Source organism: Podarcis raffonei, chromosome 6, assembly GCF_027172205.1.
Source record: "Podarcis raffonei isolate rPodRaf1 chromosome 6, rPodRaf1.pri, whole genome shotgun sequence".
Lineage (NCBI taxonomy): Eukaryota > Metazoa > Chordata > Lepidosauria > Squamata > Lacertidae > Podarcis > Podarcis raffonei.
In genome coordinates, this window is record NC_070607.1 from 51,582,719 (window position 1) to 51,608,219 (window position 25,501).

Sequence of the window (25,501 nt, forward strand, 5' to 3'; positions counted from 1 at the left end):
CATTAAGGCCAGATCCTAAGTTTTGCCATGCTGGTGAATAAGTGTGCAAGATGGAACATACTGACTGCTGCATCCAAACGCCACTGCAAACCTGGCCACAGGGTGCTAAAACAAACAGGGACTGTTCTTCATCTGATGCATGTCAAAAGGTAGTCCTATGCCATGGCTCATTGACCTATACAAGTAGCTAATGCTTGGTCTCTGCCAAAAACAGAGAGGGAACTTGTCTGCCTCTGAGGTGTGAGCAAGCTGCCCATGAGCACTGCAGCTAAACTAGGAGCAAAGAAGGGGTGGCAAATGATGTTTCACTGAAGGCCCCTTTGCTGCAATGCAAGTGCAAGCAGAAATAAAATAAGGCAACTTTTACCAATTTTGCAGTGATCATTGAATTAGCGAGATCAAAATTAGTGTGTGCAAGCCCTGAACACCAACCAGGCCATATACCCTCAGGGTCTCAGAACACTGCACACAAACACACACACACTATAAGGCATAATATGATGCACTGGCATGTTGAATAAGAGAGTCACCAGCATTTGGTGCAAACATGGAGGCCTGCTCACATCAATGGAGCAACATACATGGCAGGATCAGCCCCATACAGAGCCTGGGTAGTTGCACCCACACCTTCCTCCAATACAGTTTATCAACATTTCATCCATTACATTAAAGCACAAATGGGGAAAGGCAGCGTCGTTACCCTGAGGCCAGCTCAGCGTCGCAGCTACAAGCAGAGATGGAGAACGCAGGGAGGGCAAGAGGTGAGGCAGATAAGGGCTGCTGGTTGTGGCAAGGATGGATGGAGAAGAGGCATGGAATGGCAAGAGGCTGGACCAGATGCACTCACTCATCGACACTCACTCATTCAATCCAGGGTGGGAATGTTCTCAGCACACGGGAGGCAAAACATGTTAAGTATACAAAGTGCAAGAGCTTCGCTTCACTTCAGAGCTGGGCTGCGGCAACTCCCGTTGGCCCTCTACGCATCAGCTCTCCACTACAACATGGAAAGAGATGCACAGGGGAGCAAGGAAAGTGTGGGTCCTTGCAGCTCCCGGGTCAGCAATTATTAAGCTTCAGAGCAGAAATACACAATAAACACAGGATGGTCCTCAAACCCATGATACATTTGGCATCCTAAATTGAGGGTGTAGCACTGCAGGGGATAGGCAGTGGGTACGGTGGCGGGTAGGCCCCATTAGATTCTCCCCTGAAAATGCCTTCACTCCGTTAAAACAACAACAACAACTTAACCCTTGCCCGCCACCCATCTTCTCAAATTCTAAGTAAACCCAGCAGGGAGGAATAGAGCTCGCAGGGGCATCTGGAGGAGAAACAGCAAGTTTATGTTGTTGTTATGTACACCCCAACTTTCCAATGTTTCCCTGCAAGTTCCCCCCACCATTCTGCTTTAACTTGGAAAATGTAGGCATGGGAGCACAGATTACCAAAGCCCCCAAGTTTCCTAAATTAATTTGTGGAAGATGAGAGGGGTGGGTCTTAACACTTTCCTTCCATTGGTACAAGAGATCAAGGGTGCGGGGGGGGGGAGGGAATCAATCTCTGTAAAATGGCATAGCTTTGGCAATTCCAAGGGCCAAGCTCACCTTAATGGGGAGGCGGGTAACTGAACAGGGCCAATATATTTAACTTCTGTACTGCTGAACTTCCCTGCAGTGCCTTGCATTGTTCAGCAGGCTCTGGGAAGTGGATAATCTAAACACAGCTGGAAGAGGCTGCATCTCTCCTATGGATATAGTTACAGCTGCAGCCACTTCAGTGCCAGATCTGCTCATGTCCTGACTTACAAGGCATCACTTCCTCTCTGGGTCAAGACACAATGCAGGTGGGGTATGGGGAACTGGGAGTAGTGCTATATTCTACATTTTCTGACAATATTACCCGAGTGTGTAACGCACTGGATTTCAGTTGATGGGTTGCATCAGTGATATAAACACATCACTTTTTCCAGGCAGATAAAGGTTGTGGTTATATATCACCCCCAGTAACAGAGGCACTATGCCAGATGCTGGGTAGCAGCAGGAAAGGACTACTCTGCTCACAGCCTACTTGCCAGCTTCCCGTGGGCATCTGGTTGTCTTCTCGGGTCTGATCCAGCAGGGCTCTGCTTATCTGATAAAGACAGAGAGATCCATTCATAAAGCCCTGCTAGAACAGAGATGGGGCAGAATCCCAACAGAACAAGGATTTCTATTTGTGCAATTAACTACCCACCCTTCTCTCCCTTATTCTGCACTGGAGAGTTGGGAGATCCCCAAAACAGATTTTTTTGGGGGGGTGCCATTGCACAAGCAGAAATCTTTCCACTGATGGGACAGTTGCTTGGTGCTACATTTATCTAACCCCATTTTTTAAAAAGCCATCTTAAGCTAGGAGTCGTCATCATAAGACTGTGCTGTATTCCTTAACTAGTCTGCCCGAAAGTGCAACTAAAATCTAATTTTATTAAGTGACCCCTGCTAGTCCTGGTAAAAAGTTAAAAAGTTAAAAGCGGGTCCCATTTTGTAGATTGGGATTAATAAAAGGGGGTCCCCTGGAGTGAAGACATAGAAGGCCACTGGGATAGCAAACTCTCAGATTAATGCATTAGGCTATTTGGGGAGTTAAAAATGGAGGATGTTTTGCAGGGGAGGAGGGAAAATGGATGTCCTTCCTTGGGCTACATTATACACATGGCTTAAAGGCAGGTGGGGAGAGAGTGCCCATTCTCTCTACAGAACGTGCCATTATTCATATCTATGGGGAGTTATGCCTAGGAAAATATATAGATATAAGTCTCAAGATCCTATCTCTTCTCCAAAGGAGCTGGAAGCCCTGGAAGAGAGTCTTCTTTCCCAGATACATAGCTGTTCAAACGGCAGACTCAACATCCATCTCTGGAGAGGATGTCACCCTTTCCACTCTGGAAGGCAGTAGGGCACAGTGGTTCTTAGAAACTCCCTCTCTCACCATCAGAAGAGGCCTTTTGAAGTCCAAAGTCAGCTTCCAAACAGTTTCCATCCTTCCCACCAAGCTCCAGCTTGTTGTCTGACTGGCAGAAAGAGGGCAGCTTGCAGTTAAGTGTGAAAGCCAACCTTGAATGACAGGAATAAATATAGCGTCCATTTCCCGATGAATTCCCTTTCCGTCGCAAAAAAATTAAAACATGTCTGGGAAGAGAAAACACTCTTCGTGAGAAGGGACTGCAATTGATTCAGTTCCCAGAGTCCAGTTTGTGTTAATTTCTCCCAGTAGTAACAAGAGGGCTGTCCTTTTAAAAAAGAGGGGCTTACTGCCCAGTCCCCACGTGGCTTGTCATCCCAGAGGGAAAGGGGTCCAGCTGGAAAGAAGAAGACAAACATTACAATGACACAATGTCTAACCACAAAGGGGGCATGTGTGGCTCAAGCATAGGCCAAGCCACTTTGCAGGACTTGGCCAAGGCAGATTTCCATTTTAATCATTTTCTCTTCAGGGAATATTAAAGCAACTTATGAACAGAACACAGTTCATATTTACAATATAACAACAACAAAAATGCAACAATATTATTAAAAATCCATTCTCAGCCGACAATCACAACAACAGTAGCACCATAGGAAGGAGCAAAGCACTAAGACAGACTACCAAAAGTTTGTTTTGTTTTTAAATAGAGCCCGATTTTTGAAAGCAATATTGCCAAATACACATTTCAAAACTAAGCTAGTTTACTTGCCAAATTTTGCTTGCTTAGAGAGCTGACTCAGTGTTTCTATGAAATGGAGGACTAACTCATAGGATTTTTCTTATTTTGCCTCTTGACAGGTATGAAATTTTCTTACCTTCCCCCCAGTGGGAAGGCAGTTTTAGGAGTGCACTTTTAAACAGAAGAGGAGAAAGTTGAGCAGTTATACCTCCCCCCCCCCAAGCCTTGAGCTGAGCCTAGTGTCATGTGGGGCTGATCTAAATGAAGCCATTGGAAGCAAATCACAGAACTTCAGGGAAATGTATTCTAAAATCCATATTAGAGCTATACCTTTATTAGGTCAACCAAAGTATGTTGACCTAATAAAGGTATAGTTTTCCCCCAGAACTTTCTTTGGGAAAGGAGAGAGGATTTGGCTATCTATCTATCTATCTATCTATCTATCTATCTATCATCTATCTAATTAGTATACCGCCCTTCATCCATAGATCTCAGATGCAACAACAAAAGTCTGCATCTGGCCAAGAGCCTTAAAACGGAATGTGGGGAGGAGGAGGCAGCAGACCTTCAAATGAGACTTATTTAGTCTTTGAAGCAGGGCAGGTTTTAATGACCAGCAGCTTTGACTCCGGTACATCCTACGAGGGCCACTTTCTGCTCCCACATTTTACACAAGGGTTACAGCAGCAACAACAACAACAACAAAAGGAAAGTCCTGCAAGCAAGTGGTAGTTCTCTAAGCCATTCCTCAGTCCCCACCCCCAAACCAAGAATGCACCACAAATTGCATAGATCCTTATCTGCGGCTGCCCCCAAGGACAAAGTCACATTCCACTGCACTTAAGACACATTTGCGGGAAACATGTCCCTACGCAGAAAGGAGGTGGTAGGTTGCATGTGCCCAACGGCACTCGGCTGGTCAATAAACCAATTTCTGAGCACACACACAAAAAGCACAGGAGCCATGGAAAACCAGATCAGAGGCCTGTCTACTCCAACATCCCGTTTCCAGCAGTTGCCAGCCAGACACATCTGCCAAGGCACCACATGCCAGGCAAGAAGGTAATAACCTTGCTCTCAGTCTGTCCCCAGTAGCTGGGAATCAGAGGGACGCTGCCTCTGAGTCTAAAGGTCCCGTTTCCCCCACACCCATCCAGATTTGTTTGTGGCACAAGGATGTGCCTCAGCTCCATCCATGAATACACAACCCCTGCAAATAGACCTTCTCTGGGAAAAGAGGGCCAGAGTGGACAGGGAGCTTCTCTCACAGTACTAGAACCTGAGATCATCCAGTGAAGCTGCGTGGTGGGAGATTCAAGGCAGGCAGAATGAAAGGAATTCTTCACACAGTGCAGTTACATCTACGGAATTCGCTTCCAGAAGATGTAGCAATGGCCACGAACTTAGAAGGGGATTAAGACAAATTCACAGACGATAAAGCTACCAGTTGCTACTAGTCATGATGGCTAGAAGTCTGGCTGGCCACTGCAGATACAGAATGAGGGAGGGGGTAGCCCTACTGAATCAGATCAAAACCTGTTCTTACCTCATAGTTCCTCCTCCTGTATCTGCAATTCCACATCTCCCTCCCTTCTATTCAGTGGCCTAGGGGGGAAAGGAGAGGGGGGAAAGCATTAGAAGTCCAACACTGAAGACTAAAAGCAAGAACTGATACATCACAAGACTACATCTCCCTCTGTATGGTAGAAATCCATCTGCTATCTTTTCCTCTCAACAATAGTTGGTGTACACAATAACTGCCTTCTGTGGGGAACAGGCTAAGTTTTCAGACATGGACTCTACAACTCACTGCAACCTCCCAAGGCTGATGGAATCTCAAGGAATTAGCTATCTGAGAGCAAGGGGCCTATTTCACCCTAGTTATACATCTGAGTTATGCAAACCTTCCACCTTCTTACCTTCCTTCTTGTCTTTCCATGTTTCTCTCATTTCTCTGCAGTCGCCTCCTGGCTAGCATCTGTGTGGAAGAAAGGAAATATTTACTACTATAAGGAATGTTGATATGAAGCAAGAGTGAAGTTGCATGGCTAGTATTGTCAAACTGGCTGTGCAGTTTGAGATGCTATGGTTGTCCTAGGACAGGCATAGGCAAACTCCGACTCTCCAGATGTTTGGTACTACAATTCCCATCATCCCTAACCACTGGTCCTGTTAGCTAGGGGTGATGGGAATTGTAGTCCCAAACACCTGGAGGGCCGGATTTTGTCTATGCCTGTCCTAGGAGGACAAGCAGGCATGTTGCCCTAGCAAGCTCTCATTGTAGTTTTGAGGGCTAGGAGGCCATCAGTTCACCCACTAACCAACTTTACCAGTTGCTGGTAAAGGCCCATCCCAAGCCCCAAACCTCAAACCCAAGCATAACTGGAATTTCCTTGGGGCAACCTAGTCAGATGGGCAGAGTACAAATAATAAAATTATATTTATTATTTATGCCAATGCCATTAGCATCCATAGAACTGGTGTCACAGACACAAGTGAAGATATGCCACCAGGTTCCTGCCCTGTCTCCCCATACCATTTTTAACACTTTGCCTTTTAAATCTGCTTTTCCCCATAAGAGTTCCATGAACACCATCTCAACCACACTCTTCCTATACCTAAAAAAAAAGGCTCTCATGTTCCCCCTGTCGTTACATGAGACAGGGATCTCACTGCAGATGGTGAACAATAAAGGCAGCATGAAAAGAAATCTGCTATTAGGACTGCCTGCCTGAAACTATAACTAATATTTTAGCATGCAAGAAACAACTACATCCCCTCTTCTAACAGTAGCGATAAGAGTCGACCTTCTGAACATATACACTGACTGCAAGGCAGCTCCACAAATCAAGAGATGCTCTCAGTTTTCTATAGGACTTCTTAAGCAGTGGGCATGAATCAAGCGTGTGCGTGGGAATGGTTAAGCCCTGTCCAGAACCTGAAGAGGTGGTGAGTCGCCACTGGCAAGATGAAGTACAATGGACCACTGCTACATATCCATTGGGTTCCTACTGGGAAAGGCATCACTTTCAACTCCCAGAAGACTTTCAGTCCATTTAGGCTGGAAAATGTGACCATTGTTACTTAAGACAGATGAGAGAACTATGTCACAGGAAGGAGAACTCATCCGCTCAACATCACCCATCAAGGACAGCAGCATTCACCCCCAGCACTAGGCTCTTACTGCCAAGAACTCTTCCAGACTTTGTGGTGCAGAGTCACAGGAGTTTCCCCCATAAAAAAACAGATCTAACTTGTGGCTTTAGAACTGCTTAGACTGTCTGGGATTACATTTAGTTGCAGGACACAGCGACAGTGGGAATTATGCGCCGGGAGACGCATACCCCTTAAGACCTAGCTGGCTAATCCTTCCCCTCATCCCAATAGAAGAAATGCAAATGGATGATTGCTCACATCCAATAACGTTCTACCCTGAGAGGAGGGAGTGTACTTTGAGTTCAGCCACTTCGGCCTTCTTCATTGATGTAGTCACAAGGTATCGCTATGCCCCACATTTACAACCCAAAGAGAATAAAGGAGAATAGTTTAAGTCAGGTCTGGACCTTACCCTGGATTTATGGAAGTAGAAGAGCAGGCCACCCACAGCCAACAGGATTCCCAGGACACTGGGTACCACCACATAAGTCACAGCCATTCCTTGGGTATTTCTGGCTTCTGGCTTCTCGCTGTGCTTGTCTGTGTTCGGAGGAATGAAGCTCAGATCAGGGCTGGGACCTGGCATGCTATCCTCCGGCTCCCTGCCCTTGGCTGGGCCCTCTTCTTGTTCCGCTCGTCTCTCTCGGAGCTGGGTGCTGTGCAGTACTCCTGGGGCTCTACCTCGGCTTCCCTCCGCCCCCCAGGAGTAGCTTTCTGGGGGTACCTGCCTGTGAGATGATGGACTGTTTGTTGTCACCACCAATCTAGAAAGCTGTTGTGCAGCAGAGACAGGATCCTCAGAGACAGGGAAGAGTGTGGGGTCACTGGGTGAGAGGGCTGCCCCACTGCCACTGGAGGGCACCCCTGCACTCTCTGCAGAGTCCAAACTGGCAAGAGACGCCAAAGTTAGGCCAGGTGCGCTGCTTGTGTCAGTCATAGCCCAACCAGATACATCCATTTCAGTTGATTGAAGCCACTGCTTTCTGAGGTAGGGTTTGGTTGAGCCAGAGAAAGGGGAAGAATGGGAAGGGAATTCATGGCTGCTGCCAGCCCCAGAACCAGGGAGAGGAGACCCTGTCCCCATAGGTTCAATGCTTTGTTGGCTAGAAGGAAGGGGAGAAATGTTTTTGAGCCTGGGGGACCAGGAATCAAGGGTTACGGCTGAGTCCAGGAAGGATGCAATGTTTGTGGACGGAGGGTCAAGTCCCTGGGACACAGCTGCCAACGCTAGTTCTTCTGGCAGTGAGGACATGACAGCCTCAGTGCTAGCTACGAAATCCGTGGGCACTGGAGCTCCTTGGCCCCTTTGGGTGCTCCTAGGCATCCTGGGCCTGGTGCTACCCTGTGACCCGCCTTGAGTCTGCATGGTGCCAGGCTGCATAAAGAGCTGGAGAGTGCTGGCAGCTGCCTCTTTGCTGTCCAGCTGGTCTGCAATGGAAGAGGAAGGCTCAAAGGTTGGAAGGAGAGAAGCTGAGCCTCTGCCACTCATGGGGCTTGTGGCTGGACACGGGCAGTCCTGGTCAGTCACCACACCTGAAAGATCCAGATAAAGAGAAGAGAATGGCCATAGAGTAACCAGCAAGAAGAACAGAATGGATGCTTCAAGCCGAGATCAGCCCCTTCCCTCAAAAACCACCATGCTGAGGCGGGGCAGACCAGTGCCAAAAAAGCAACAAAACAAGTAAATGAAGCAAAGGCAGCAAGGCAACCACAAGGCTTCCAGGGGACCAATGGATGGAACAGGACACTGCAAGGTCAGCTGGGAACAGCAACTCCCAAGAGCATCACATGCAGCCCAAGATTACTGAGAGCACACAGGATACCAAAGAGGCCAGAGAACCAACTCTGGAGGAACGGCATCGGATCAAGATTCAGCTAGTTTAGCAAGCCAAAGCAAGGGCAACCACAGCTTCTGCACATGCCTCCATGAGCAGAACAGCAGAGGGAGCAAGCTGGTCAAGCAAGAAGCAGCTGGTCAAGCAAGAATCAAGGGAGGAAGGTGCTCCTCTCTTCGCTGTCCTTCCCAGCATTGCAGGCAATGTGCACATAGGGACAGAACATAGAATATGGACTCAAGAGGAAGACAGCGACTGCATTCTCCACACCGGCAAAACCAAGCACCACTCAGAGAATGGGCAGCGTCATTGTGCCTATTGGACCAGATGAGCAGGCAAACCAAGCTAGGAAGTGGTTCACTTGAGGCCAAAGCAATAAGCCTGACCATGTGAGCATCTTCTAAAAGGCGGACAATAGGATGGCTTTTTCTTAAGGCTGTTTCTGAGAGTTGCATGTATGTGTATAAGAACATCAACAGCAATGCAGTGTCTTCTCAACTTTGGTCTGCGTAGCCCAGCGCCTCCCTGCCTGGCCAATCTGTTTTGAGGGCCACCACAAGCATGACATCTCCAAACCTCTGCCCTGGCAGAAGATCCCATTTCTGCAGGTCACATATAGACATGGTATGCCAAGCCACTTCTGGGATTTCCTCATGGTCTGACCACAAGCAGACAAGACTGTTATTTGTAAAGGTCAGGGTACTTTGCATGAGCAAAGAACTTCCAAGGTTAGAAGAAACCCTTCAGAAGGGATCTTTGAACAGCCTTTGTCAACACATTTTGAATATTCTCTTAAGCCATGTGGGGGAAATACATATTTTACTGGGAGAGGGGGAGGTGAAAGCTAAAAGTCCCACTGTGTCCTGATGAGCATGCAGAGGGCCTTGAATTGATTGCTGGACTCTTAACATAGTCGGTTTTGCCCTTGCCACAGATCAAAGAGATAATGCTCATTTCAAAAACATGAAACTTCTGTTGACTTAAGGCTTTAGCAGTTAGTAACCGCACAAACAAGTGTAAATAGACAGAAGCACACAAACAAATGCGCACAAATAGCAGCTCTGGAATACCCTCCCAACCCGGAATGTTCCATTTACCTCGGCCTTCACCAGTGCACTGACACCCCCCAGATGGCTAGGGCTAACTAATGGCAGCTGTAGCCCCAAACATCTGGACAGCGCTAGTTTGGGAAAAGCCAAGTTAACTTGGAAGCTTCCTGCTCCTCAAATGCTGCCCCAACAGCTGCCAGGAGATGCAAAAAACCCCAGAATTTTCTGTTACCTGGAGATATTGTACTCTTACCTTTTGAGTCAGAACATTTCTCAAAGACTCTGCTGCAATCATGGCTGAAATTTCCTTTGGACAAGATTTCCTTAGCTTTGCTGAAGTACTCATGCACCAGCTTCAGCATCTGCCTTGCAGTCCGGGAGAATGGCCTGGTGCAGTGCTATAAGAGACAAAAAGAGAAAGTAGGGGGGTGGGAATCAATGAGCCACTATCTGAATCTACCAGAACCAAACAGCCACCATAAAAAATATCCAAGGCAGCATATGCAGCAAGAGGCAGTCACTGTGACCCAGCAAAGGCTATCTAGCTACACGAAACAGGGTTCCAGCACCTCTGAATTCTCAGCGATGGATTCTGAACCTCATTTGGAGAACACTCAGCAGTGTAAGAGTTTTAAGAGGTCTCAGTAGCGCAGAGAAGAACTTGCATCACTTGTGATGCTGCTAGAACCGTCAAGAGTTTTCCTCCAGCTGCAGATAACCAGCATAGGTGCTGCCTAATTTTTGTTACTGCTGTTATATGTTCCCCCTTTCCTCCAAGGATCTCAAGATTGTGTACATGGTTCTCTCCCCTCCTTTAATCCCCACAATAGTGCTGTAAGGTAGGTTAGGCTATGAGGCAGTGACTGGCCCAAAGTCACCCAGTGAACTTTATGCCCAAATGGAGACTTGAACTCTGGTCTCCCAGGTCCTACTTCAACACTTCACCCACTGCACCATACTGGCTCAGTAATTTGGATGGAGGCATCATGGATTAAAACTCCGTCCCCTACATCATGGTCATGATCTGACTCATGGAGTCCTGCACCCCAGAGCTAAAGAAGTGAGTAGCATCAAGTGTAGAGCAGCCCTAACAGACTGCTGTTTTCAAAGAGAGCATTCTAGCTCAGGGATGAGGAAGCTGTGGCCCTCCAGTTGTTGTGGAACTCCCAACTACCATCAGCTCCAGCCAGCATCGGCAACTGCCAGGAATGATGGGAGCTGTAGTCCAGCAACATCAGAAGGGCCAGAGGGTTCTCCACCCTAGCCAGTAGTGCAAGTGCATACGTCACACAAGTATTATCAGTCCCCAGCTTCTTTCCCACTTTCATAGAGCACACATTTCAGCTGCCATTTAGTCTCCTAAGTCTCACCACAGATCTGTTAGCATCCGTGAGAACTGCAAATCTGATAAGTAAGAGGTTACCTTGCTCTCTTCTTCATCGCTGCTATTAATTTCCATGCAGTCTCCAACTTCTATGTGCCAGTCCTTTACCTCCTTCATTGTGTCAGAGTTCGGAGTATTTTGCTTGAATTCAATACTTTCAAGGATGTTTCTTAGAGGAGAGTATGCTGCTCTGAGAAAGCATTTGGGGTCATCCTAGAAGGCAACAGGGACAGGTGTCCATCATAGAAAGACTCATGGCTGGTGTCAAAGATCAGCAATGCACGGCATCTACCATCATCAGCCCCCAGTTGCTACTTCTCCTTGTTGGTGCTACAGATTCCACCTTCCCTCTCCAAACAAGTGAATGGTGGTTAGAGTGAAAAAGAGGAGCAGCTTCTCTTGATCTGGCTTCTCACTCTGAGTAATTGGATTGGGTCCAGAAGAACAGGCCAAGAGAATGGGCAATAACAGCTTTGATGAACTCCCAAGCAAGGGCTGCTTTAAAATAATTCCCCTGAAGCCAGCAGAGAAATTTCTTCAAGTGTCCTTCAGGATGAAATACCCCATGAAGCAAACTGAGAGACCACAGGACTTGTATAACATCTTATAAGGGGCTGGGATGGGCAGAAAGACCAAGTCTCCCAAATCCATGACTGGTGACTTAACCACAAGGTCATCTATGCAGGATTTTAGCTCACACATTCTCTAAATAAGTGAACTCAGGGTTCCTCAGAAGCTTCATCAAAGGTGCTTCAGTAAGAAGATCAGGAGTGAGAGACAAGTTGCTGGAAAGGCAGCACATCTTCTGCCATTACCAAACTTCCTCTCAAACAAGCTGTGCCAATACAACACAGGCATGTGTTTAAATCTCAACAGGCCCAGCCAGAATCCCACAGGAAAAGTGTGTCTGTTCCAGGATATGCCCCAGAACAGGCACAGGCAAACTCAGGCCTCCAGATGTTTTGGTACTACAACTCCCATGATCCCTAGCTAACAGGACCAGTGGTCAAGGATGATGGGAATTGTAGTCCCAAAACATCTGGAGGGCCGAGTTTGCCTATGCCTGCCCCAGAATAATCTATAACAAAATGGAATTATTTGGCAGATACACAGAGGTTCCTCAGCTAAGCTAGTGGCTCAGTTCAACAGTTGAAGTATGGTTTAGAGCATGGGTAGGCAAACTAAGGCCCGGGGGCCAGATCTGGCCCAGTTGCCTTCTAAATCCGGCCCATGGATGGTCCGGGAATCAGCGTGTTTTAACATGAGTAAAATGTGCACTTTTATGTAAAATGCATCTCTGGGTTATTTGTGGGGCATAGAAATTCGTTCATTTCCCCTCCCAAAAAATATAGTCCGGCCCCCCACAAGGTCTGAGGGACAGTGGACCAGCCCTCTGCTGAAAAAGTTTGCCAACTCCTTGTTTAGAGTTTTATGTGTGATGTGCTTGTGTTTGCACAGTTCCTCCTCACCTAGAATGGCCACAAGGAAGAGACTGGAAGCACCTGATTCCAAACCAAAGTTCCTCATTTATATCCAAACTCAGGGGAAGTCTGCTTAGTTTAAGCAACGAACAGACAACCAACTAGGATCATAAGCCATCATTTGATTCTTCAGATCATGAACATAAGTCAGGATCTTCACCACACCATAATTCCCCTGGGTTTCAACATAAAAGTGGCTGGTTTGCAACCAGAGATGAAAACTTCCAAGGTACTTGGTGACTGTGCAAGGAGGGGGGAGGTGTGTGTGTAGGGGGGGGGAGCACATGAACCTAAGCCTAAGGCTTGCACAGGCTCATAATGCTCAAATCATAGTATAGTATTAAAAACACAAACAGCACAATAGCGCAAGGTGTTCCCTGAAGGTATGATGTTCAAAGCCACTGTTCTCAACTGGGGGTGGGGAGCCCAGCCCACAATCCCTCAATGTCCTGCTCTGTTCTCCTCCTCCAGGGGTGTTACTTGGCTGGAATGTGCCCTTAAAATACAACCACCATGATGGAAGATGGAGAGTAATGTATGTCTGGCCATTCCCACTTTTTCCTCAGAACATTGCCCAACAGGGATGAAAAATGCCCCCCCCCCCGTCTAAACACGAGGCATTCCTTGGTAACACACACCAAGTCCTACAGGGGTGTCAGCAGCACAGCAGATGTGTGTCTCACAATTCCAACTTACCAGCTCTCTCTCATCCACATACTCAAAGGACAGCTCACAAGAGGGCTTCATCATCTGACTATCAACCTGTAACAAAACGGCACAGTCAAGTCAAAGCAACTGTAGTGGACTTTTAGTTTAGTTTCCTTCATCAAGGAATCCAGAATACAGGAAAGAATATCCCCACCAGGCTACACTGCTAGGAATATTTTATTGACCAAACAAACCCCTGTGTTGCAAAGAGAATGTCAGCAATGTCTAGGCAACACGATGACCATGTACATACACAAGAGACAATCTTTATAGAATTCCTTCAAACCATAACAAGTACAAAATGAAATCTTTACTCTCAAAGTCTCTTAAAATCATTAAATGAAATGAGGTACCAAACTTTGTATGATGAAAGACAAGCTGTAAAGCTTTGTGTATTCAGCAAATATGATGTCCAACACTGAACAGTGATTCCGGATATTGACTACTGTTTCATAGAATTTTTCGTCAGCGTGGTGGGAGGATACAGAATTGCTTCATAAACCCATCTTATTTCAAATGAATGTATGTAAATGAAAATATCAAATGCTGTGGAACAGTGCTCATGTAATAATGTAGTCACAGAGATTAGGGTTAGGGGCAGCCAAGTAGTGATAGTATGACAAGATTTAGAAATGAGTGATTGAGTATCTAAGAACTCTCTTTTTATGGTTTTGCAGGACTGATAATCCAAGTGCCAACTTTGTCAGCCAGCTTCGTCACTTTGCTGGGAATCTACCGCCTTGGCTACTTGGCCAGCTAAGATTCTGCAAATACATCCAAGTTTCTTTAAAAAGGACATATAGTTTAGATCACAGAAGACACCTGCAATGTGCACCCTGCTATTTTCTGAACTGCAATTTGTTAGAAAACACACACTGCACATTAGAGCAGTAGTGGAAGCATGTGCACAAGCATATTCTGCCCTGACTGGTGTCAGTGCACCAGGGGCACCAAGCTCCATGCTACGAACCAGCAAGAACCATGTTGTGGCCATTGAACCAGCTCTGAACTTTGCAAATCCTTACCAAAGCAAACAGCTGGCTCTCTTTGCCCAGAGGCAGAAGTCAAGCATCTACCACCCTGTGCCTTCCAAGTCAAGTGCTGACTCAGCACTTTAGAACACCTTCTCAGCCTAGTGCCGGCAGGGAAAAACGCCAGGGAATGATTTGGAGCTTCTGCGGCAGGCCAACACGAGATGGGACTGCCAGGAGGGCATGTCGAACTGGAAACAATTGCTTCATTATCTGGAGAGAGCAGCCGCCAGCAACATTTATTCATCACAGAGAAGCCCAGGCAAAAGCAAGCACAATGAGGGCGGGGGAAGGGGCAAAGTTTAGGTTCACTGCCCTAAAAGACGAGGGAAGCATATGCAGCAGTAGGACCACCTCACTTTCAGTTTTGGTTTTACAAACGTGATCCCGTTTCCATTTGGCCAAGAGATCACAGGATTTTGGATTCTATAGAACCAAGAAGAACAGCTCTGGGGTCAGCACAGCAACAGCTAGCTAAACAACCTAATCCTTGGCAGGCAGCACAACATTTTGATTTGCATCCTGGCTTCTTGCACAGAAACTTAAAGGGGCAGCAGCAGAACCTTTTAAAAAAAATATTCCAGCACTTTGCAAGCCAGACCACACATTTTACAGCAGAGCTCTCTCCTGAGCATTTTCTTAAATCTGAACAGACTATTTTCATTTCACCTGATGTGCTACAAGATATCTAGGTCTTCATTCATTAGTCTCCCAATTAAGGTTTATTGCTCCTTTAAGATAAGCAAAGTACACCAAAAGTAAAAACAGCTTTGCAAAAACCCGAGTTACTTTTTTCAGCTTCTTTTTTAAAAGAGGAAATCATTTAATGGTTGGTGGTTGCAAGCCCAAATTACAACTAAGGAAGAATCTCAATTGTGGAGCAGTGATCAAATGTTAGCTTTGACCAACTATATCAAATTACTTTTAGCCCAGAAGAGACTTTGTGAAGAGAAGTTTATTTGTACAAGTCAGACACTGTTATCACTCTCAAACAAGAGATAATTAGTACCAGTTGTGTCCTTGATTCTACATAGTAATTTAGGTAATGTTAAGGCTTTAGAGCTTTCTCCTCCGGCATCTTCGGAGGGGAAATTAGTGGTATGATTCTAAGACCCCTAATCTCACACCAAAACTCAGTTTCAACCTCACACCCTGACTATTACACATTGTAGATGGCAGTAAAAACCCCTTAATTACTCTGCAATGGCGCTGACCACCTCCACTGCTTGGAAATGTCAAGAGAGTGATTTGCTATAGCCTAAAGAATGTACTTGAAATGCATAGTTACTCTTTGATATACCTCAGCAGCTGAAGTGTGCTAAGTGGCAAGCTGTGCGCTGCAGGGTGCTTTAGCATTCCTCGACTTGTGTACTAGAGACAGAATGTGCCCATCTAAACAGCCAGAAATTAGCTTTCCAGGAGAGAGAGCTGAATCCTGGAAAGTGACAATACATACAGGTCTTGCTATTCAAGCATAATGCATTCTCAGGAATTTGTTTGTGAAGCAAGCATTTACATAACAAGCAGAAGATTTCCACTGACTCCAGTGGAGGAATTTCTAAGGTGTTCCCAACCACAGAATTTCAACACCCAAATGAAAAAACCCAGGGAAACCTTGCAAAAGGCAAACAAGGAAGGAAACCAAATGCCTTCTTAATTGTCTGATCTCTCCCCCTCCCTCCCATCATGGTTTCTGGCAAAACAGCTGTCAATGACCGGCAAAACACAAAAAGTTAAAGGCTTGTTTAAATGGCTCCAGCCTTCTATACCAGAAGGAGTGTCTCCAGCCCCATCACCCAGCCCAGATACTGAGGTCCACCTCTGAGGACCTTCTGGCTGTTCCCTCATCACAAGAAGTGAGGTTACAGGGAACCAGGCAGAGGGCCTTCTCAGTAGTCATGCTTGCCCTGTGGAACGCCCTCCTGTCAGATGTCAGGAAAACAAACAACTATCTGAATTTCAGAAGACATCTGAAGGCAGCCTTGTACAAGGAAGTTATAATGTTTGATGTTTTACTGTGTTTAATGTTTTAATTTGTTAGAAGCTGCCCAGAGTGGCTGGGGCAATGAAGTCAGATGGGATTATTATTATTATTATTATTATTACTACTACTACTACTATTACTGCTGCTGCTGCTTATTTGTTTACAGTACTTCACACAGGTCCAGATGTTGGGGTATCTGAATCTGTGTCATGTATAGCAAGGTTTGGATACTGATTCCTCATGTTTGAATAAGTGAATTTTCTGTAACAAGTGTTTGTGTAGTAGTGGGACCTGCATGTACTAGCAACTCATAGCAACAAGCTTTGCAGAAGGCATCTCCAATAACAGAGCTTCATGCTACGGCACCGGGGGGCGGAGAGCAGGCGGTGGTGGGGCTGGTGCACATCCCGAGGGCATGGCGCGCCACCCGCAGGGGCGGGGCACACGTCCTGGGGACAGGTCACGCTGCCCGCAGGGGCGTGGCACCCAGCCCGGGGGAGGCCAGCCACGATGGCACCCTGCCGGGATCACACTGCCGGGGGCGGTGCGCTCCCCCCGCACTCCTCTTCCTCCACCAGTGGGCATCTCCCAAAGGCAAAAGGATGGGGACAGAATGTAAGCATTTAATTTTATCTCATCATTTAATTTATGAATTTCTCCATAAACACAAGAAAAGGTTTTTAAGGTAGCTGACTAATGTCTTACTAAACATGAAGCAGTTCAAGGGTTGCACTTCTTTAGCTACATGGATGTCAAGGTGGCAAACCTATTTTTGAGCACAAATCAAGTAATTGTGGCAGGTGAAAGACTTTAGAGAGGCTCTTTTTGGAGGACCACCTCAGGCTTTTGTGCCACCCTATGCAGTCTTGTGGAAAGAGGGAGATGCTCTTGATCAGCATCTTTGGAACCAAGACTATTATCTTAGTGCCTAATGCATGTCTGGGCTACAGAATGAGCAAGCTGTTAGGCAAACCTAGAAAATGGAAGAGGGTCCAACTAAGGATTCTGCATAATGCTACAGGTACAAGAACTGTAAGCTTTGATCCCAAGCCACTCCAGCCTTCTCTCAATTAGTTACACCAATTATTAGATACCACACACTGCCTTGGTGGGCAGCAAGGCTTATGAGGGTATTTTGATAAGGGGATGGAGAATCTGAGGTCTTCCTAACCTTCTGCAGGAAGTAAACTGCCAGCAGGTCCCATTCCCATAACTGCCAGAACCTCCACACACTTTTCTCAAGTTATCAATCCCTAATCAGGATGCCACAGAGAGCCACATTCTCCCAATGATTAAGCCCTTGAGTTAGTCCTGTGAAACTTTCTTTTCCTGGTTGCTTCTAGTTCTCCTAACTAACTATCATGCTTTGCTGCCACAATCACTTGTGACTGACAGTGGAAAAGAATCTTGATTGAAGCCCACAGAATTCCTTGTAGGCAAGATCAAAGCCAGGACCTTTGACAGTTAACCACTGGCAGAGACCTCCCAGCAGTTCCCAAGTGATCCAAGCAGGATCAAGAGTCAGGAAAATTCCAGGCACTTGTTTCCAGAATGTTGTAGTTCTGAATCACCCCAACCTGCTCTCCCCATGACTAGAATGGTGCATTCCAACTCTACCATTCTATAATTGCATTAGCACTTCCTGCTGGAGCAATGCTTTATTACCCTCCTAAGAATCTGTGCAGTGGTCCCCATGCCGCACCTCCCTTTTTAGCTACTAAAAAGTCTTCATCAGGGGAAGCGCTGAAATGGGTGTGAGAGAGTGCACACGCATGCACACACACACACAGCTGCACTAAAAGCTCTTTAGCCTGCAGAATCAAGAACAGTCCAGGCTGCATCCAGCTGAACCTCCTCCTTAGAAGCATGCTCAGTGTTAACACTCCCTCCTCACAATATTGGCTCCATTTATCCCCAATTAAAATGGCACTATTTATCTCAATTAAAAGCAGTCATTCAACTTCCTTCCACTATGTCTTCTCTACTTTCATTTTCTACCTTCCCCCTTCTCAACTTCTGCCCTTAGGGCAAGAACAGCTTGTGAACGGAGAAACAAACAGTTCCAGGCACGGATGGATTAATATATTTCCTGTTGATTTTTAGTAGTTTTCATGCATTTGCTTAAAAAGGCAAACTGAACAAGATCATCCAGCATCCCGACTCAAACTGAACTAACAAACAGCAGGGGCACTGCCTTCTGTTGACCAAAGGAACTGGTAACTTTATGCCATCACCATATTTTGTTTTGGGCCTGAACTCAGGCTTGTAGTTTGTCTACCCCCAGACAAACCACAAGTGGTAGGCCAAGAACAAACCTTGGCTATGGTTTGTGGCTTGTCTGGAGAGGTGCCTCTGCCCAGCGTAAGATCCAGGTGATTCATCTTCTGATCCATTCTTTCCTGCCACCTTTGCTGTACTAATTGCAAAGAAACTCACCAGGTCCAGCAGGCGATTCAGGTGAACATCATGGATTAAGCGGCTGCAACCTCTGTTCTTCTGCTCTGTTCCATGGATAGCGAAGGCCACAAGGAGGAGAAAGGCCGCTGCAATGTGGGAGATCATCTTTTTCTGTGCAACAAATGAGACAGAGTCAGGATTAAACATGGGGGAAGCCTGCACCTTCATGCACCCTCTAGCCTTGTGGACATAAACATAAACCTAAGAAAATATGAAGAGCCCTGCTGGATGAGACTCAAGGCTCATCTAGTCCAACATCCTCTCACCACACACATTGACCAACCAGATGCCTATAGGAAGCCCAGAACTAGGATCCGAGTGCAGCCCCTTTCTCCCCATGGTTGCTCCCCAGCAAACTGTATTCAGAGGCATGCCAATTCCAATACTGGAGGCAGAACAGAGCAACCATGCTTAGGAGCCAACCTCATATCCCATGAATTTGTCTGAACCCTTTTTAAACCATCCAGATTGACAGCCATCACTACAACTTGCAGGAGCAAATCCCATGATTTAACATATGCGCTAAGGGACGAAGTAGTTTTCTCTGTCATGAATCTACTCGCCCGATCTCATCTGATCTTGGAAGCGGCAGCTAGACTGGTGACTGGGAGTGGCCGCCGGGACCACATAACACCGGTTCTGAGAGATCTGCATTGGCTCCCAGTACGTTTCCGAGCACGATTCAAAGTGTTGGTGCTGACCTTTAAAGCCCTAAACGGCCTCGGTCCTGTATACCTGAAGGAGCGTCTCCACCCCCATCGTTCAGCCCGGACACTGAGATCCAGCGCCGAGGGCCTTCTGGCGGTTCCCTCATTGCGAGAAGTGAGGCTACAGGGAACCAGACAGAGGGCCTTCTCGGTAGTGGCGCCCGCCCTGTGGAACGCCCTCCCATCAGATGTCAAAGAGATAAATAATTACCTGACATTCAGAAGACATCTTAAGGCAGCCCTGTTCAGGGAAGTTTTTAATATGTAACGCTGTACTGTTTTTAACACTGATTGGGAGCTGCCCAGAGTGGCTCGGGAAACTCAGCCAGATGGGCGGGGTATAAATAATAAATTATTATTATTATTATTATTATTATTATTATTATTATTATGAAGCTAAGCAGGGTCAGGCCTGGTTAGTACTTGGATGGGAGACCACCTGGGAACACTAAGTGCCATAGAGTTCCTGTCAACCTAGATAGCTCAGCATGGTACTGATAATGCCAGGGTTGGAAATTTGATCCCCATATGGGGCAGCTGCATAATCCTGCATTGCTGGGGGTTGGACTAGATGATCCTCAGAAACCCACCCAACTCTACAATTCTATGATTCTACCGACATTCAGATTTGTTGGGTGGCCTTTGTTCTAGCATTATGAGAAGGGAAAGAAAACACCATCTGCTTTCTCCTCTCTCATTCAAATTCTGTTTCTGCTCAACATAAATCCGCACTACACTGCAAAAACGCATCCCAAAGCATGTATGTTTGGCTGGCCCAGGGATGTGCCTATTTTGCTATTTTTAGATATAATACAGTGTTGTAGAATTTACTTAACTCTTTTTACAAGAGCATCCAGTGCTTTCTCCCCTACAGTGTGGTCTGCCGCACATTATCCTTCCAAGCCACAAGTGCTGGAGAATCAGTCGCTTCCCCCAACTCTGTCCTCTCACTCTTGCCCCCCCCCCCGCCAATACCTAGCCATGACATCTTACTATAGGGGATTTGAGTTATTTGAATTATTAACATCTTCTGGATGGAGACTTTATAGCTATGACTGCACCTCACATTTTTTAAATGAAGAGTGATGAGGTTTTAACTATCCTCTCGTTACTTCCTTCCGAGACCTGCATGCTTTGCGCTTTCCCACTAGGATTTTTGGTGCTGGGACTCTGCCATTATATAAAATAAATAAATACATTACAATTCCACACTTTGGGCATGCCTCCAAAGATAAGCGTTTCCTTCTACCACCCATGGTGACCTGCAGAAAGCGCTACACTTGGGCATCTATTTATGTACAGAGTCTGCACCACAGAGGTGTCCTATTTCTCCACGGATGCTCCCATTATGTGTAATAATTAAAACAGAAAGAGGACCCTTCCCAGCAGCTTTGGAAGAGTTAAATCTGGCCTGCAAGCATTCCTTTCCCATTCCTCCCCACACCCCACCGCCTTTTCCTCTTTCTTATTAGGAGAAGAAGAGGTCAGCTGTAGCCAAGCTGGGAATTTCCCAGTTCTTAGGCCTCAGCTGGATTCTGCACATTCAGATAAATATGCCTTTGCCAGTCTGTGACAGCACTGGCTTTTTCCCCCATGAAGGAAACAAAAACAGCTCTTGCTTCTCCACAATATGTTGAGATTTTATTGCTCAAATTCTCTCACGATTAATCAGCCTTCCTTTCCTCTTCCAAATTATTTTATCCTCCCTTCATTGCCGTCTCTGTCCCAATCCTCTTTTCTTCCACAGCACCAATTTCCATTTTCCATAGCAAGGGTCATACGGCCAGAAATTGCCCAGGTGCCACTGGAAGCGAGCAAGGCTCATTTGTCACCCTTAAGCCTTCCCACCTGGAATTTCCCCTTCGCATCTTTGGCCATTCCATCAGATCATGAAGGCATTTTCCTTTTCTTTTTAAAGAAGCATTTATCTCTACTTCCTTCCATAATGCATTTCAGTTTTGGAGCTCAGTGCCAGGAGACACTTCTGCTCACGTTAACAGGCTGTGCAACTGTTTCAGACAGAGGGCAAAACTAAGTAGCAAAACTAGGGTGGAGGGCTGTAGTCTAACTTGGGTTCAAGCATCCACTAACTTCCTTGAGGTCATTTTATGTAAGCGTCACATGCTTTCTTCCCCCCTCCCCCAAAGCAGCCAACACTGGCCACTGCCATAGAAGGAACTTTGCCTCTGTTGTGCTACTTCTCTCATCTCCAGGGAGCTCCCTTGGACAGCTGGGCACTTGGATGATACTCAGCAGTCTGCTAACCAGAGTGCTAACTGCCTTCACCCACGTGATGTTGATACTGGCCTCCGAGGTCCTGTTCATTGTCTGCGGCAAGGCAGAGACAACCAGTCTCTGGAATTCCCTCCTCAGGAAGGCTTTGCCTAGGACAATGTGGTGGGTATCCTATGGCAGGCAGGAGGGGCTAGTTTGTAACCTTCTCCAGCTTCCTTGTGGTTCTGTTGCAAGGAGAGTTACTCGCAAATAACTTCCAGGGGAAAAACAAGATCTCCATAACCAAAAAGGGTTGCAACCATTGTTTCTTCTATGCAGAACTACTGTACAAACCCACAAAAATTAATGGACATGACTAACAAAGGTCCATTAAACAGGTGTACTCCAAGTAGAACTTTTAATACTGTGGATTGTATCCAGCACAGAACAAAACCAGTTGTCCAGCCCAATTTGGGTGCAACACACACACACACACACACACACACACACACACACACACAAAGTCAGGGTGTGTGAGAGATATAAGAGACTAGCAGATGGGGTTTTTTCCCCTACATCTGCCTCTCTGTCACTTCTCAAGCAATTTAATTTTGTGTTCCAGCAACAGCTGTGAAGCCTCTGGTGCCACCCTAGCGAGACACTAAACCCACCTTCTTCCTAGTCTGCTCTCATGCTCTTCTTTCAGCTAGTCCAGGCCAGCCTTCCCCAACTCGATGTCCTCCAGATGTTTTGGACTGCAGCTCCCATCAGCCCCAGCCAACTGGAGGGCACAGGGGTAGGAAATGCTGGCCCAGGCATTTCATTCCTCCTTCCTTCCTACTCAAGCGCAGAGTCTCTCCCTGACATGTCCTTGCATGTCCACCCACCGTTTCCCTTGGCATCTTCCATTCCACAGTTTAAAAAAGACACTTTGCTCCCAAGCTCACATGAGCCTCATTCTATGCCATGACATCCATTAACAAGAAAGCATTACACTGAGTCCTGGGAAAGTCCCTCAAATGCACCAAGCTGCCGGTCCAGTCACTGGGCACAGAAAACAGGAAACATGAAAGGAGGGGAGGAGGGAATAATAAAAACATCACACATAAGGTTTGGAAGAGGCTTTGGAGTCATGCTTTGTTTATTTAACCTTGCCCAGTCACAGAAAGCTCTGGAGATTAAAGTTTCTATCCCTTCAGCAGGTGAGTGCATGCAGAGCACATTAGGACTTTCCCCAGTATTTCCGTGTAAAACGAAAGACTGTAATCCTCATCTAGCTCAGAATCAAGACATGTTGCTATCAGGGAAGGAGGACAATATTCTGCTCCCCAAACTCACACATGCACTCTGCATACAGATGCTGACCAGAATGACAGCTGAACCTTCTTCATCACTAGGAACAGGATCTTAACCTCAATTGCATCCAAGGGCACAGAGGAGGCTGCGTGTATGACACACACAGCTCTGCCCTCAAACACTTCAGTGCGACTCAGCATCTGCTGCCAGTCGCCTCACTCTGCCCAGCGCTAGGGCTCTCCCTGCTTGTTCAGCCTAAAAACCAAGAGGGAGCATTTAATTGCATTGGGAGATACTGGAAGCCAAGTCTTCCTAGGAGTCCCACCCTCTGAACCGGATGCCCCATCCTCTCACTCCAAAGAAGTGGAGATGCACAGCTATTAATCTGCAGCAAGGGATAACAATCTGCATATGCTTAGAGGGCACCCCTGGCGTTTCTGTGTTGCAGGAGGCCGAGCCCAGCTTCACACCCAGACCTCCTCTGAGTGAGCACCCTCATATGAGCATCATAAAGCTTCTTCTGCAGCTAGAGCATAAAAAGGCAGAGCTGCAAAGCCAGCACACTTGTTACCGGAGGACAGTAATCTACAAGGATCATGTGGGCAGCTCCACTCCAGCCAATATTTGCACTGTTAATGTCTCGTGGCAGATGGCACTGATACAACAACCTGAGGTATTGACAGTGCGGCAAGTTGAAATATCATGCCAGAGGCAACTGAGGCTGCAATCCCAACCGCACTTACCGGATAGTAAGCTCCATTGAATCCACTGCGGCTTACTTCCGAGTAGGCATGGGTAGGATTGCACTGTAACTACTCAAGGCTATTTAGCCCTGTGCTTGCTCGGGGAGTAGAACCATAGCATCGTGGAGCTGGAAGGGACCCCGGGGTCATCTAGGCCAACCCCCCGCAACGCAGGAATCTCAACTAAAGCATCCAAAACGCCGCGGGCCTTACTTCCGAGAGAACACGCGCCCGAGTTGCGCGGCAGGGTCAGACCTCCACCCCGCCCGCCTCCGAAGCCTGAGATTTATAACCAGCTTGCAGCGTCTGCCGCGCAGAATGACAGGAGGGCGTGAAAGGGAGGTGGGGAGGCGGAGAGCAAGCGGCGCATAGCGCAGGGAAAGGGAAGCCTCAATACTTGGATCCAGGCAGCGGGTGGGCGCAAAGCAATGCCAAGGGTGCCAACTTGAACGGGGGGGGCCAGGTAAGCTCCACCCTGAATGATCGATCACATGACGGGGCTCACCCATACAATTTGAATGGCAATGCCCATCAACTTGTGGTGGGGGCGGGGGGACCCCTCGACCCCGAGAAATTGGCTCCTATGCCCTATGCACAAACCGGGACACTTGGATGGGAAAAGTTTCTCACACACACGGATCAGCAGTAGCGCTTTGCGCGTTAGCAGCCAAAGCAGAATACCTGGCTGCAAAGTTTGCGCCAAGCCCTGCGGCCCTCCTCGTGTTTGCTACGGAGTAAAGCGCCGCGTAAACACGCCACACACCTCGGAGGAGCAGGCTGCGCGGCTGAAAGGGCAGCCACGAACTTACTCGCGAGGAAGCACGCCCGCCACCCCCCTCTCCCAAACGCAATGGGGGGGGATCTGCGCCCTTGGCAACTCCAGACCCTCATACTTCGGCTGCTGCCTATCTAGCTAGTCTTATAAACTCGAATATATTTTTGTGGGAGGGGAGAGAGAAGAGACCCAGGCAGTCCCCTCCCGACGGGCTCCGCTTTTCCGCTCCCTCCTTACCTTGGCCCTGCACGCAGCCCGCTCCGAAAACGCCCCAATCCGCCGCCTTAAGATCCGGGTTGGCGAGAAAGCAGCGTCGGCGGGCGCGCCTTCTTTCCCTCTTGCAGGCTAATCCCGTTTGCAGCAGCGGCCGGCGAAGGGGGCTGGGACTGTGTGCTTTCAGTTCGCGCGAAGCCCAGGAAATGCTGCCTCCGTCCGCTCAGTGCCGCCTGCCTGACTCGTCGGCCTTATAAAGGGCTCCCTCCGGAACATGTGGTTTACGGGAAATCACCTTGGATCGGCGCCACGCTCCCTCCTCTCGACGGGCCCTCCCCCACTTTGTAAAAAAAAAAAAGCCTCTTTTTTCCCCTTGCGCTGTAGTCCCCTCCCCAGATTTGTCACTGAGAAGCTGCAGAACTAGGAAGCGCTTAAAGAAGCCTCTGCTGGACCCCTTCTCGCCTCTTCAGACGACGGGCCTCCTCCGCATCGCGATGCCCGGGTGGGTGTGTTTTCACCTGGGAATTTCCTTCCTATCCCTAACCCAGACGTCCCGAGTCTGGCAAAGACGACATCTCTCTCGTGGCAACAACAAGTTGCCAAGCCCCATCCGCATATCCCGAATTGCTGCACTAGAGACTTTCCCCACGCAATCCAAGGCATGTCCGCTCCGAAGTAAATCCCATTGAGTTCGACGGGGCTTGCTCCCAGGTTGAGCCGGAGGCTGCAGTCCGATCACCGTTTAGTTAAGGCCTCGCTCCTGCAACTTCACCTGTAAAATGA

General features: G+C 47.4%; 1 protein-coding gene across 2 annotated transcripts; it reads right to left on the bottom strand.

The window, feature by feature from the left end:
• Nucleotides 1–1,053: 1,053 nt before the first annotated feature.
• CSF1 (colony stimulating factor 1) lies at nucleotides 1,054–25,267 on the bottom strand. 2 transcript variants are annotated; one of them, XM_053392817.1, is made up of 9 exons: nucleotides 24,743–25,267; nucleotides 18,750–18,881; nucleotides 13,287–13,352; nucleotides 11,149–11,322; nucleotides 9,979–10,123; nucleotides 7,254–8,374; nucleotides 5,605–5,663; nucleotides 5,232–5,290; nucleotides 1,054–3,340 (listed from the first exon to the last, which is right to left on the bottom strand). In XM_053392817.1, the coding sequence occupies exons 2-8, from the start codon at nucleotides 18,873–18,875 to the stop codon at nucleotides 5,233–5,235; spliced, it is 1,749 nt and encodes a 582-aa protein (XP_053248792.1). In that variant the 5' UTR covers nucleotides 18,876–18,881; nucleotides 24,743–25,267; the 3' UTR covers nucleotides 1,054–3,340; nucleotide 5,232. The 2 variants fall into 2 exon arrangements, with proteins under 2 accessions (XP_053248792.1, XP_053248793.1); XM_053392818.1 differs by having other exon boundaries at nucleotides 7,254–7,381; nucleotides 24,743–25,262.
• Nucleotides 25,268–25,501: the final 234 nt, after the last annotated feature.